Source organism: Ambystoma mexicanum, chromosome 7p (assembly GCF_040938575.1).
Source record: "Ambystoma mexicanum isolate Mex_15411 chromosome 7p, UKY_AmexF1_1, whole genome shotgun sequence".
In the NCBI taxonomy this organism is placed as follows: domain Eukaryota; kingdom Metazoa; phylum Chordata; class Amphibia; order Caudata; family Ambystomatidae; genus Ambystoma; species Ambystoma mexicanum.
Window position 1 is genome coordinate 726,542,749 of NC_090939.1, and position 14,980 is coordinate 726,557,728.

The 14,980-nt window shown below is 42.8% G+C and overlaps 1 protein-coding gene across 7 annotated transcripts in view; it reads left to right on the top strand.

Annotated features, from left to right (window-relative positions):
* REPS2 (RALBP1 associated Eps domain containing 2) overlaps window positions 1-14,980 on the top strand; it is a 1,712,589-nt gene that overhangs the window by 1,360,232 nt on the left and 337,377 nt on the right. For all 7 annotated transcript variants that reach the window (XM_069636810.1, XM_069636815.1, XM_069636811.1 and 4 more), the window contains one exon: window positions 10,984-11,042. In XM_069636810.1, coding sequence (XP_069492911.1) covers window positions 10,984-11,042 — 59 coding nt within the window. The remainder of the gene's footprint in view (window positions 1-10,983; window positions 11,043-14,980) is intronic.

Consider the following 14,980-nt stretch of genomic DNA (forward strand, 5'->3'; position numbering starts at 1 on the left):
TTCGGTCGGGCCCGCAGTATCACACCGTCCGATCCCGGTTCGATAGTCTGTGTCAACCTTCAATGATCCGGCATCAATCTTGAGGGTCCCTGTTCGGGCGCCAACTGTGAAAACATAAAAATAATATGAGGCCGGGAAGCCCAAAAGAAACACACCAACACAGGTTACAAATAACATACAAGTGCTTTATTTAAAAGCTACAACAGTTACCAAAGTCAAATGACAAACGGATAGCTATTCGGCTCTCAGAGTAACGTAACGAACTTCAACGAAGGTTCGATGCATTAGTAAGAGAGACCGTACATTGGAATACTTGGGTCTTTTATATGATTTGTCCAGCCCTTGGCCAACCCTCTCGCGGGTTAACCATTCTTGGGATCGGGCCTAGGGTTCCTTGCCAGGTCAATCCTATAATTTATGCATTTTGATCAGTTTTGCTGATATAGTTGTGCATGTACACATAGCTCAGCAATAGGACAAGGTCTCAGTTCGCAACCCCGACAAGTGGCCTGCAGGCATATTAATTATTTGTGTGTGCGGAAATCACAACGGCCAGAATCTTACTCAGAATGTCATTCGGCCTCCATTTTGATGTTCAGGGTGACTTCCACATTACAAGAGAACCTAAAATGGGGCTTAATCCAAGATGGCGACTTACATTACTTTCTCTAAGGTCAAGACCTTGCCGCAGAGTTTTATTCGCATGATGTTTTAGGCAACTTGGCGTAGGTCAATACACATACAATTGCTGCGATAGGAGGCCTAATATTATTTAAATTCCGACAGAACGGCAAAAATTGGCCTGTTTTGTTTATGGGAAAATTAATGGGGACTAGTTCGCAAATTCATTTTGTTTTTAATAACTTTCTTTTTTTATTGAATCATTCCCCAAAAGGTGGGGGGTTTGGGGGTTCGGTCGTACCTAGTTGTCTTCACAATTTTGACCAAATCTGTTGCACGAGTCAAAAGTTATTAGCAATTTTTTCGGGTTTCCTATGGGAGTATGACTCAACTTAACTATAGCCAGGATCCAACTCCACCCACAATTTTCTATGTCAGCCCTCGGGGGGCAGTTATCAACAGTGTGGAACCCCAAAGTCAGGCATCTGGAGCACTGTTGGTAACTTCCTCCCCACTGATGGCTAACATTTCAAATTGGGGGAGAGTTGGATCCTGACTGGCTCTACACTACAAATACCAGGGATTCAACCCTGTACATCTGAATCCAGTCAGCATCCCTGATGATTGCCATGACATGAAAGCATGCTAGGAGGAGAAGATCTTTGGACTTTTGAGCAGATTTCAGCTGGGACCAAGAGTTGTGCCCCTGCCACCCCTCTTTTTGGCATATATGCGGAATACACTAAATTCTGAACCCATCTAGATGTCCTCTCTCCTGCTAACACTACAAACATTTAATCTTGCCTGTCTGCGACTCAACCCTCGATACTGGAGAGTCCGCTCTGTCTCAATCCTGGAAAGATGGAAATCCCAATCTGCAGCTTGGCCAAGCTGCAACACACTCAGCTGGAAGCCTCAAAATCTGGGCCTAGCCCGCTAACGGTCAACTAAGTCAGAAACACCAGCCTCATCTTACACCACCAGCATGTCTCAGTTTCCCAACAAATCTCTTAAATAATGAGTGACTGTCACTTCCTGCACAGTCTTCTGAGTAGGATCCTCTCCACCATAGATATGAAATATAATACCCGAATTATCATTGTATTGGTAATATCAGGGATGGGCTACTGCATTAACCTTTTTGTGGATCACCCAACTATTCCCAGCACTCCGTACTGAAGGCCAACCAAAACAGGGCAGCTTGGCTGGTTTTAGGCTTCCAAAAATGCAACCATATCACCAACGCCCTTTAGAATCTGCATTAGTTGTCGGCAAAAAATAGAAATGAATTCAAGCTTTTGTGTATCACAAGAAAAGCGATATGAAACCCAGGCCTCAAATGCCTGTCAAACGTCTCCTCAGATGTGCCTCGGAACATTTTTATAATCTAATTCTACCAATAGATTTTCCTTTCACCACACAAATTAAAAAACATTTGGTAAGAACATCCCTGTGGTCGTCTGCCCAAAACTCTCTGACTGGACTTAAGGTTGGAACCTGACCGTCTCCAAATCAGTAAAGCTCATAAAGCTGCTTTTTCAGAAGGCCTTCCCAGTAATGGGGCAGCTCCTCTAAGTCACTCCCTTAAAGTCCTAGAACTAAAATTGCACTTACTATTTAATTGTTACTAAACTTAAAAGGCTGAATGATCTCAAGAGCTGAATGTGCTAGGAACGCAACATTTTTGCTGATGTGTACCCGCTTTCTTTTTTCAATTTCCCCTTTTCCATCGCCTCCCATTTTCACCTACTTAGCCCTTCCTCCTCACTGTTTTCCTTAAACATTCTATCTTATATAGACGTGGAGCATTGCAAAACACAAAATAAATAAACATACACATTACATAAATACTCTTTTATGCAGAAGGGGTTTTAAAATGCACCTGTTTCAGCAAATGTCACACACATTTGTGATCCGGATCCTATTCAAACAGGTTGTTGCGAAAGGCCCGAATTGTGAATTGTAAAATTAGACAATTATTTGTTGTTCTCCCTGAGACAATTATTTGTCCAGCACCAAGCCTGGACTCGAACCAGGTGGCACAGGCTCAAGAAAGCATGGCCTACAGAATCCTCAGGTGCCACACATCAAGATTAGATCGTTGAGCAGGACCACTGAGACCCAGACAGGACATTAGAAAATGACATTTCTTTTAAGCAACACGTTCCCTCAAACCACAAAAATATGGCATCCTTCCTGCATTCACTTCATGCAACACAACCTATGAATGCAAAGTAAAACACATAAGATATGTGAAGATAAATATTTTTTGGGTGGTATAATTCAATCTTTACCCAAAAATCAGCTAACCGGCAAAAGGACAGAAAATCCTTAAAGGCGTTTTCGAGCACCTGGGGACCAATTCCGTTGGTGACGGTGTGCGGTACAAATACCTTTACCATCAACATTAACATTCCCAGCCACCCTGCCATCACATTTCCTCTGCTCCCACTCCCCTGCCACTCATATCTTAGACAGACAGGGATTGCTGGATCTAAAAAACGTGTTCATGCATTTTACATATTGATCTAATTATTTTCCTCCCTGCACATGCCTCTATCCCATAAGGCCGCCCTTCAGTTTTTTTTAGTACCAGAAATACTTAGACGAATATGCCAGCAGACTGACCTTTTACTAATATTCCCTCTCGTTTTCATCAATTTGGATTCCATTTTCTCTGATCAGTAAACGTTTTCTGCTGTTTCCCTGTCTGCTTCACAAGTCAGAATGTTCACAATGAGTCAATTCTAGTAGTTATTAACTGCATTCTGATTGGCTAAGAAGTCAGTCATGAATTCCATGCGATAATTATGCAATATGAAGAGGACGACGATGGACAGGAGGGTGTACTCCTTGCATTCCCCCTCTTCCTCCTTGCTAAAATGCAACCGCATCACAACTGAATGTAAACCAAGTTGAATAACTGATGTGAATTCGTGGATGATATTCCAATGTGAGGGATGGGTTTCTGAAAAGCAGTTTCCTCACTGTAACTTACCCTTGGAGTTGCCCATGCTAGCAAAATGGCTTCCCGCCAGCACTGCCTCGTCCCACTGCACCAATAATAGAAATCAGGGTGATAATGAAGGAATTATTTTGTACAGGACCAGTCCCCAGTTCAAGAGTTGATGGCCTAATATGAAGCCCTGCCACTGCATTTCTGCTTTCGGTAGACACAAATTGGGAGGTTTTACAAAGAGGAGAGACAAGCTAGAGCCCTGGTAGGCCAGACGACAGTTTGCAGTTTATTGCCTCAATTGCGTCTATAAATAAAGTGTGCATTTGTCATGGAAAAGTCCACACTTTGCAGCCGAGTGTGTGCCTACCACAAATCATGTCAGGATAAAAAGATAGTTTGTGGAAAGTCCAACTCTTCTTGACAAACTAATCGTCCCTGTAATTCCTCACACGCATTTGTTTCTCCAGACTTATTTATGGATATGCAGAAAAATAAATCCTACTGGATTATACATTTTAGGGAGCTGACAATCTCGTCCCAAACGACATTGAGGAACCAAAAGTGGTCGCTATTACACCATTGCTTCTGTTGAGAGAAACGTTTGCCTTCGAGACGTCCTCTAGGTGCTGCAGACAACTGCAGCAATAAATGAACAAAAACATAGATTTTACGGTGGGATACAAAAAGGCTTTCAGTTCTTGATGAAATGTTCTTAATGAAGGGACCCCTGACAAGAAAGTGCCACAGAGGTGCAAAAAAAAAAAAAGAGTAGTTGCAGGTGCGAAACCCTGCCACCGAATCTGTGATACTGACTTTCAGGTGTACACGGTGCACCGAGGAGTAGTAGTTTCTGGCCCAAAAAACTTGGTTGATGGCGAGTCAGTGCCTTAAGAATTCCTGACTCGACAGGCAATGCTACAGAGGGTCAAGATCGCCAAATGAGCAGCTGCATAATGCCGATTTTAAAATTCTGGGAGCGGTTTTTGAAACTTCGATAGGCAGGAAATCACAACCATCAATATTAACAAGGGCCTGTACTAAAAAAGAAAAAGGAAGGATTCCACAGGAAGAAAAGATTATACTTTACTGTCAAGTTTTAATTGATACTGCGTCAGGTGGGTCGTCTTGGACACATGGGCTTGAGCAGAAAGGTTGGTGTCTAAAAAGAGACTGAACTTGGAAGCCCTACAACTTGGAACTGGGAGGTTAAGTTCCTAGCGGTAGTTCAGAAAGAAATTGAACTGAGGAGCACTGATCAATTAAATTCAGAGGAATGGTCCCTAGTGCCATTTAAGAAAATGATTGACGTAAGAAGTGCTAAAAGTTCGGCGTCGGAGGACAAGTTTCTGTCAAACAGACTTTAAAGATTGAGTTCGTGAATTTATAGTCAGAAGTCCAACCGTCATCTGAGAGACTGCATGCACAAAGAGTGACTCTGGGATTGAGGGCCAGGTCCTGCCTATTCCCAAATAACAACTTGAGTACTGAGGCTAAGAAACAGAGATTCGAGTTCCAGACCACCTCACATTTATTGGGAATAATAAATCTAGTTGAGCTCTGTCAATTGTCTGACACTCTTGATTTTCAAATTCAAAAGAGGTGACATCCGCTGGCACCCATTGAAGTTAACCAAAGGTGATGTAGCATCATGGAGGTTTGTTAAGGATTTCAATCAGGCAACGCACACCTTTAGTCTCGGCCTAGTATGCAGCGCGCAATTGAAATACTTATGTTTTATGTTAGATTCAATATTGAGATTGTACACCACTCATATCACACCCCCTTTTCAAATTCCCCGGGTCACAATGGACCATGGACCAGGCTAGTTGATAAAATATAATATTTATTTATTTATTTGAAAATTAAAAGAAATCATAACATTTTTAATATGGAACAGCAATCACCAATGGGGTGATAATAACAATAGTAATGTAAGCAATGCACTTAGTTTAACCTTTTATCGACACATCTACAAAACACCAGGGAATAAGAGCACTTTTTGATTTTAGGTAACATAGCACTTGAGTTAGGATTTCCCCCTGCAATGTTTCCTCAACCCACAAATAATCAATTCTAAGTGGATGAACCGAAGCAGCAGGTAATCAGGAATGACAAATGGAAAACCAAATTGAAATCCGACCTTCCCTCCCCAAACAAGAGAGAAAAACGGGTCTCAAACCCTGGCAATGCTAAAAATGACACTCAGAAATGGATGAATAAATGAATGAATGTGTGTAAAAACCTTGAAACAAGTATTATTCCTCAATACGGCAACCATGTAGAAGTACAAACAATCACAAGCAATGTATAACCAAGAGCATACAGTTTGAAAATGAATGGCAGGTTTGTTTGCAGCAAATGACACGTTGGGAATTTGGCAAACTTTGCAAATCCCGCCTGAAATTACCAAAACGGTTTTTAATAAAAACGGGTGAAATAGTGTAAATCGCAATGCGGTAAATTGAGTGAGTTATGCAAGATAGAGTGAGGTGCGTTTTGAGAAAAATGGAGCGGTGAAAAAGGAAAGGAAATCAGTTTTGACAAAAACAGTTTTACTTAACACTAGAGCATTCAGTCTAAGATGCCAAAGAGAGATACAGTAAGCTCCAGGGTTGATTCACAAATGAAACCCTAGTTCCCCAGTGCCCACCCTGGCAGAACCAGCCCGATCACTCGAAATAGGATTAATAGCTTAGGATTTACTCAAGGCAGAATTACTACAGAGATGGCGCTAGCACAAGAAATCAAAGGCACGGTTTCAAGAATAATTGTGACAGGATAAGGATAGGATGACTTAGAGAGGGGAACTAAGGGCAAAGCAAGGTATACTATGGTTTTCTATGGTTCTTATTGATACTCACTGTCCACTTTTTAGTTTTTGGATTTTGGACAGTGAGCGGTTCTGGTCACCACACGGATCTGGTCTAACAAAGGACAGCCGGACAAAATCAGCGGGACCGGATCAGCTGGGCATGGACTGTTTACCGGGTAGCACTTCTGGACTGGCAATTCTGGTCACTGGATAATATAGGTCATCAGGGTAGCAGGGTGGCAGCAGCATGCAGTGAGTGGCGGCAAGCCAAGCTGGATCAGGATGCCAAAGGTACCACAGTTTTTCCCTTTGGTTATTTGGGAATTTTAGTGGGTTTTAATTTTGTAGGGTAGGCCTTGCTGGATCATCAATGCTTGGCCTTGTATTTGTGATCTGGAATCTGGATAGATGAAACATGAATAGGAACACAGCGCAGGAAATCAGGAAGTGTGTGTGTGTGTCTAAAGTCTTGTCAAGGACCCTTATTTATAATGCCTAGTGACATCATCCAAGTATATGACTGGGGCAGGCTTAACTAAACACACCCCTAACAAAGGGACTGGACAAGGGTGCTAGTCTCCGCCTCACTCTCAGTTGGTTGGATTTCTAAGGGAATGATGTCAGGTTTATAAGGTGAGTTTTACAATGTCCAAGAACTCCCACTACTTTACTGGAAATCTGATTTTGCCAAAAACATATATGTATACACTTGCAATCTCTTGGAAAATTATACACAGAGGTTACATATTATGTGCAGCACATATCAGTCCAATCCTCAAGTCTGTGCGACCTTGTTTCGCCCTTCTGATACACTTTGGTAATTTTACATATTAAAGATTTGGCCTAAAATTCCAGAACTTTGTACACAGATGCGATTTATCCCCAGGGATGTATGTACAAAACTGTATGTTTGCAACCATAATACTTTCCTTGGAATCTTTCATATTTTGTAACTTCTGTTCCCCATGCGGCAATGAGTTCTACCAAGTTTTAAAAGAAAGCCCATAAAATAAGATTTAAAACTGCACACTTTACGTACATTTTTTACTAATTCTTGCTGCAGAGATAAAAAGTCTTTAAAGGTTTGTTATAAGATAGTCTTTGTAACCAAAAGGCAGTCCATTGTTAGTAGATAACTTTTTTTCTTCCTCCAACTGTCATTTCCTTCAAGGCAAGGGGGGTTTCCCATCTTAATTGAAGGTTTTATTGCCCCTTACACTTGACAGGTCAGTCTCCCAGGACTTGTCTCAGCCTGGAGCACAGACGAATGTCTGACGAGCGTGTGAACTTGCTTTGTCCTGGCCCATACAAAGTTTTTCAAGCTGGCAATTTTCACTTGCGTGTCCTGGATTTATGGTGTGTCTCCCTTCCTTGGGGAAGTTTTATGGCATCAACTGGAATGACTGTTTTTTCTGAGAGCGTGCAAATCCAGCCCACCCATTTTTTTTAAACTCTTTAATTTATTATTTTGGGTGCTGAATTAAAGAAACCTGGGAAAGAAGATAGCCTATATTTATATTATCACCACGAACACAATCCCGTTATATTGCTAAGTAAGCAGGCTTTTATTCAACAATTTATTTTTAAACAGGCCAATTTTTTCTTCAGTAAGCAAAGCCCATTTTTCCACATGTGTTAAAACTGCTAGCCTTCTTTCTTTAAATTCGGTTTTGTAGCTGCCTCAGATTGCCCACACTGTCTTTGCAGCTATAGTCATTTCCTTGAAGCAGGAGTTTTATCTAAAGCGTAGATACATTTGACTTGACCTGGCTCAGAGAGTTAAAGTCTCTTTGAACTGCTGCACCTGGATACATTTGGAAGGAAAATAAACACGTGAAAATGAAGTTGCTTCTTGATTTCCGTCAGAGTTGGTTTGACTGGGCCTGTCACTCAGGAATTATGCCTGGTTTTGGGGAAGCACAGTGAAATATCATGGGCATGACCGGGCCTTTTGAATCACAGTGGTTTCAGAAGGAACAGATGGAATTAGCGTAAAAACAGCATTTTGAAAGGGTGAAAAAATGTTCATTTTGAAGGAGATTTTGGCTTTTGCAGCAATTTAGTGCTGCCTGTTCACTTGATCCCCTTTATAGGTTTCAGAACACACTGGCATACTTTTTCAGTTTATCCCCTGGTTCCATTTTGCCTGAAGTGTGCTAGGCAGGAAGGTGAAGCCATTTTTTTCGTTGCTGCCAAAACGCAGTTTTGAGGTCCTGGTGCGCACAGGAGCCAGCGCAGCCGGGTTGCTGTTTCTTGCGCAAATGCAGCTTGGTGATGTGGGGCAATGCCGTTGAGTGGGTCAATATATCCCACAGGTTGGCTCAACTGTTACCAAGATCTGCATTTTAGATTGATTCAACTTGATGCTGTTGAAGTACATTCAGTTGCCAATTGTTGTTGCACATTGCAGATATTTGAGAGAAGCCGGAAATCTTGCTCGTACTTGTCATACCTTTACATAGTGGATCAGTAATTCAAAAGGGAACTTCCATTGCCATTGATTCGTAACAACACAGAGCCCTTGGGCTGGAGAGAACAGGTTCTACCTGAGTCCTTTGGCATTGGTGCCAACAGTACCTTCTGTGGCGAACCAGGAGAAGGAGTCAGACGAGGTAGTGACATTTTAAGGGGTTTTTGTTCAAACAATAGGAAAAATTCCTATCTAACCCTATCGCTATAAGGGAAGTTCCCGGCCTAGTACAACTAAAAGTAAGGGTGCCCACTAAAAAGTCCCAAAGAAATAGACCTTAGTCCAAATCCTAACAGCTAACTGGCCCTACCACTTAGAAGGACTTAACAAAAAGAAGGAGGCCGGAGCAATAGCCTCTGTCCTTGGCTTCTGCCTGGCCCAACACTTAAAAAAGTTTGTCAAGTTCAGTGTTTCTTTCCACATAATTAGTTTCTTGCAGTACGGTCCCCAGCCTTTATGTAGGTTCTGTGTGCCATGTTTTAAGTCTTTACATAGATTCCATACGGTTCCCTTTTCTCAGGAAAGACAAGGCTTTCTTAACAGAACTCCACCATTTCTCACTTGGTGCTTGACAGTGTCTTTGTCTGGTTTTTAAACACTGGAACCCTACAGGGTATGAAGTGAGGAGCACGGGAGTGTATATCGACCCTGACACTGGGTCGTAGTTATATGGAACAAAAGTAAACGGTCTCCACGGTCTGTGGAACACTTGCATCCCATGCACACTCAGGGTTTTGGTGAACAGACAAAATTCATGAAAGTATATTTAACATATGGAAAATACAGATTTAGGATACAGTGGAATGCCTACATATATTATGCATAAACAAAATACACTTAAAAGTATTACTTTTTCAATTTTTACTTAAAACTTGTGATTCTCTTGTGTGAATACCAATCCACAATATTGTATTGTATTGTATTGTACAGTATAGTATTCTGCAATTCGTGGTGTTCTTGTGCTTCAGATACAAAAAATCATCAGAATAGACACAATATATCAAGACATTTTTCAAAAAGGAGGGGGGATTTTAAAAGAAAATGGAGTTTGTACAAAAGGTCAACACATTTCGGGATCTGATATCCCTTCTTCAGGAGCAGGATTTCATTTTAATCCAATTATCTTTTTCTAAATATGCACACTCTGTTAGATGTAAGCAAACAACAAAAGTTATTTCAGTTGGCTAGAATCTTATGTCGTAATATCTTCATAAATCAAATTCTGTGAACTTCCATATTCATACCGGTCATGGGTGCTGACTGGAGATCGCTAAGGGTATCGCTAGAGTGGTACTCCTTAAGAAACTTCTCCGGACGTACCAGGCGTTACCCTACATATAGGAAACCTAGAAAAATTATTATGAGGTCCCTTTTAGTCGATGCATTCTATTTATCAGATGTGCAGTTACATTGGTGGGTGGCATCCCTTGTTGGGGTAATTATGTGGAGAAGTAGAAATCCTACCTGTCTGCAGGTGGTCGGACTTCAAAGCTCTCTGGTAGTATTGCTTGTTCACAGTAAATGTGTTGTAACAGGGTCCAAGGTTTCAATAGTCCCCATGTCCGTAATATTCTGTGAGGGCAATAATAAATAGAACTCAGTATAGGGTCAATGTCTAGATAAAGAAAGTCATTCGTAAATCCTGTTTAATATGTCCATATGCAGATTTAAAAAGAATGTATCCTACCTGGTTGCAGCATAGGGCACACTGAGTAAAAAATCGTCTTTTATGTGTTCAGGCATGAAAAGCATGTCTTCCAACAACAGTTCATCAGTTTGAACTATTATGTTTTAATTAATGTTTTTAATAACTTTGAAACAAATACTCTGTGTTTATTAAATTGATCAACTCATGTCGGATTGAATCTGTCAGGAGTAGCATAGTTATGGTGGCCTGATGTTGCCCATGATCAAAATATCATCTAGAAGGCCGAAAACCACATTGTGTGGCAGCCGGCCCAATCGATCTAGAACAATAAACACCCAAAGTTTACAGCTCTAATTCTTAATAAAAATCAAATCTGTAAAAATACCTCATACTTCTAACCAACACAATTAATTCCGGTCAGCCGCAATCTATAACATGTTTCTATTTTTAATTATTTTTCTTTTTCTCCCCAGGTATCCGGGCAGGTTGGCTGCCCCCTCCAGCTCTGCCACCAAGGCCTTCTGCGTCACAGGTAGGCTGAAACTTTCAGACATGCAAAACTGCAGCAAATCTTGTCATTAGCAATGGCATGCAAATATGTAGCCACAAAGGTCATTCTGGCAGTAGTTTTGCTTGTGCAACTGCTTCAGAAATATGCAGTCAGTCACAAACGCTAGGTTTTTTAACATGGACATCATATCACCAAAATGCCAGGGATAGCGGAAGTGACATCCCACGACCTCTGACGACACCACAGGAAGTGATGTCATTTGACCCCACCCTGAAGTGACATCACTGGAAGCGATGGAATGCAACCTTTCACCCCTTGACAAAAAAGGAAGTAGCATCACATAGCATTGTTCCTAAGTACACTATGAAAAATATGGTTACGATATCACTATAATATGATATACATTTCATACAAGAATGGATCAACATATGTATTGTTAATATCAGTGTGTATAGGCTAATATTTCCAAATTACTGTGAATTATAGTTGTTCTTTTATAATGCACTTAATACCAGAGAGTGGTTTCTAAGCCTGGGATCGGGATTCAAACCTGTGTTGTGCTACATTTTCTTGCTTCCAAGACAAAAAAAAGTTGCCTCTGAGCTATCCTTCCTCCCCAATTATGCAAGCAGACGTCCAAGGTCAAATGATAATGATGTGTTATTATGTAGCACTTACGCTTGAGCGCTTTATATTGAGCAAACATAAATACAACTTCACCCAACCTGCGTTGGTACTCATTTATCGACCTCAGAAGGATGAAAGGCTGAGTTGAGGTGTTTAAGAACGGACTAAATCAGTGACTCACCCCCTGAAGTGTGACTGAAATAAACCTTGAATGAGTCTAGCAATTATTGTACAGAATTCCAGAAAGGCAAATTATTTGTTATTCCTATTCTTTCTTATTTAGGGTCACTGCTCAAAGTGTTACACTTGTGGAACACCCTGTTTTTTTCAAGAGGCCTGAACAAGAAAGCCAGCCACTACAGAAACAAAGAGTCACAATGTGCTGGCCACAGCACAGGAGCTTACATTTAAAAAAAAAAAATAACATTATCTTTTTTTAGGGGTAGCAAGGGAGACCTCATGGTTCACAGTTGCGACCCCTGCTGACCGCCAAATTACGTCCCTGTTTTTGAACAGTGAAAACGTTTCATGCATGTTTGTGTGTGGTCACAGTACAGAGGAAATTTAGTCTGACTTATTCGTTTAACATCCTAAGTGTAGATACATTTCACTAGTGAAAATGGAATAGGAGTGGCTTCCAGCACTTCTCATTAGAACCTCTTTGTATTTATTTATAGCAAAATATGGGGCCTCATTTGAATAATAAGTCAAAATTGAACAGAGGGGACTGGCTACATTTCCTCTTTCATTGGATGCATGCTCGTCCTTGCATTTTACGTTATTGGCAATGCAAAGGAATCCATTGGTTTTACACCAGCATGAAATTGACTTGTTGGTGGAGTGGGGATGCAAAGTGGAAATGGTAAACATGTTCTGAGCACAGGGGCCGGAGAGCCTCCACATCTCGCTGGCCATCCTCTGCGAAGGGAAACATGACCGACTTCCCTCTGAAACCCAAGTACCTCCAATACTTCTCAATAATTGCTAATGCTATCAGAGTTGAGTTTACCGGGTTTACCAAGTGCAAGAGGACATCGTCTGCATACAACCCTACCTTGAATTCCCTCTCCCTGACTCTGATCCCTTCCACTTGTGGAACCCTCCTGAACTGCTCCGCCAGCGGCTCCATTGACAGAGCAAACAGGAGTGGTGAAAGGGGGCATCCCTGCCTCGTGCCCCTCCTCAGGTTGATAGACCGCGACAGTCTCCCGTTGGCTGCCACCCTTGCTACAGGGGAGGAATACAACGCCTGGACTCCCTTCAGCATTCTCTCCCCAAACCCATATTTTTGTAGGACTCCGTAAAGAAAACCCCAGTTCACCCAATTCAAACACTTTTTCTGCATCAAGGGCAACCAGCACCGGGTTGCCCGCCCCTTTCACCGCTGCCTCGATCAAGTGAAGTGTTTTACGCAGTGTGTCTGCCCCCTGTCTTCCCTAGATGAACCCCACCTGATCGGAGTGATCCAATTTTGGTATGACCCCCTCCAGCCTTGTAGCCAGAAATCTTGTAAAGATCTTGGCGTCAACATTTAGCAGAGATATAGGGCAATATGATTTACATTTCCTAGGATCCTTCCCTTCCTTGGGTATAACCCTTATTAATGCTCTACAAAAAGAGAGGGGTGCCCTCCCAATGACAGAATATTATTAAACAGTTTACACATATGTGGGGCCAGACTGCCAGAGAATGCCTTATACAACCCTGCTGTGTACCAGTCTTCGCCCGGGGCCTTCCCCAACTTTAACCCCCAAATCACCACAAGTATCTCCTCCTGAGTGATCTGGGTTTCCAGGTTCCCTACCTCACTTTCCTTGTAAGAGCGGCAGGGACACCGCTTTCAAATACTGTTCCAGCTCCCCCTCCTCTATCACCCTTTATTCCCCATATAACCTTTCAGAAAACCCAGTGAATTCCTGTAGAACTTTGTCTGTGTTGGAGTGTAACAACCCCCCCGAATCTTCCACTGCTGTTACCCACCTGTCAGCTCTTTGCCCCTACAGCTTTGACATCAACAGAGTTTCTGCCTTATACCCCTTCTTGTAATATTGTTGTCTCTGGGATTGTAGGCCTGAGACCACCCTTCCCACCTCCAGTTCCTTCAACTCCCTTTGCTTTTATCCTGGACCTCTGTCCCTGTGCCCAACCCTCCAGCCTCCAGCTCCCGAATCTCTTTCTTCAGTCTCTCTGTCTGGCGAATCCTAATTCTCTTTTTGGCAGAGCCCTCCCGTATCAAGAGGCCTCTCCATCCAGCCTTGCCAGCTTCCTACGCCATGCCAAGTTCCACCTGCCCAATGTCATTGAGACTAAAATATTCCTCTATCGCCCCCCTCATTTCTGCGGCAAAGGCAACATCCTTTAACAACATATCATTGCAACGCCAGAGAGATTCCTTCATTGTGAGACCCAACAACGAAATTGTCCTGCCAACCATATCATGGTCCCACCAGCTAACGGGAGTTATTTCGCTCATTATCATTCTCTGTCTATGTGACAGTCCTATAAACCAATAGTCAATCCTTGTTCTGCACTGGTGGGAGAAGAAGGTACAGCCCCTATCTGCCTGGTGGCCCTCCCTCCACACATCTAGTAGGCCCTTGTCACTCATAAAATCGAGGAGGCCCCCCCCCCACCCCACCGCACCTGCACTCCCCCTCCCCTTTCGTGGCTGTTCCCCACACTGATCCATGCATCGGTCAGCCCACATATTAAAGTCTCTCCCAAGCAATAGTGACCCCACTGTCCATCTGAGTATGTCTCCCATGGCTTCTTGAAGGAACTGAGACTGTCCCATGTTTGGGCAATATATTGTGGTGAAGGTCACCTGCACTCCCTCCAAGGTCCCGTAGACCACCAGGACCCTCCCCTCAGCTGTCTTCCAGACACTTGGGTCACCCAGTCTAATTCCCGGCTAAGGAGGATGCCCACTCCACCCTTCTTGACGGGCCCAGATGCCTATCTGGGCCCCCGGGATCCTCCTCTCCTCGGGTCAATCTTGTCTCCTGAACCACCAACACATCCAGCCCCCTATTTTGAAATTCTCTACCTAGCAGGGATCTTTTGGTGGGCGAGTTCAAACCCTTGACATTCAGGGACCCCATTTTTAGTTCGTCGTCCCGGCCTTCTATGTCAATGTGCGCCATTCTGATCCTTCAACCAGTACCCTGACCCAGACAGGGCATGGATATTCAACTGCACATTGGTTCTTTCCCAACAATCCCAAACCCCTCCCACTCCTCACCCACAACCCCTCTCCTCGCTCCACCGTGCCGCCCAACGCTCCCTCCCAAGAAAACACCACCTCACTTCAGAGAAGCCTACCTTGTGATGGG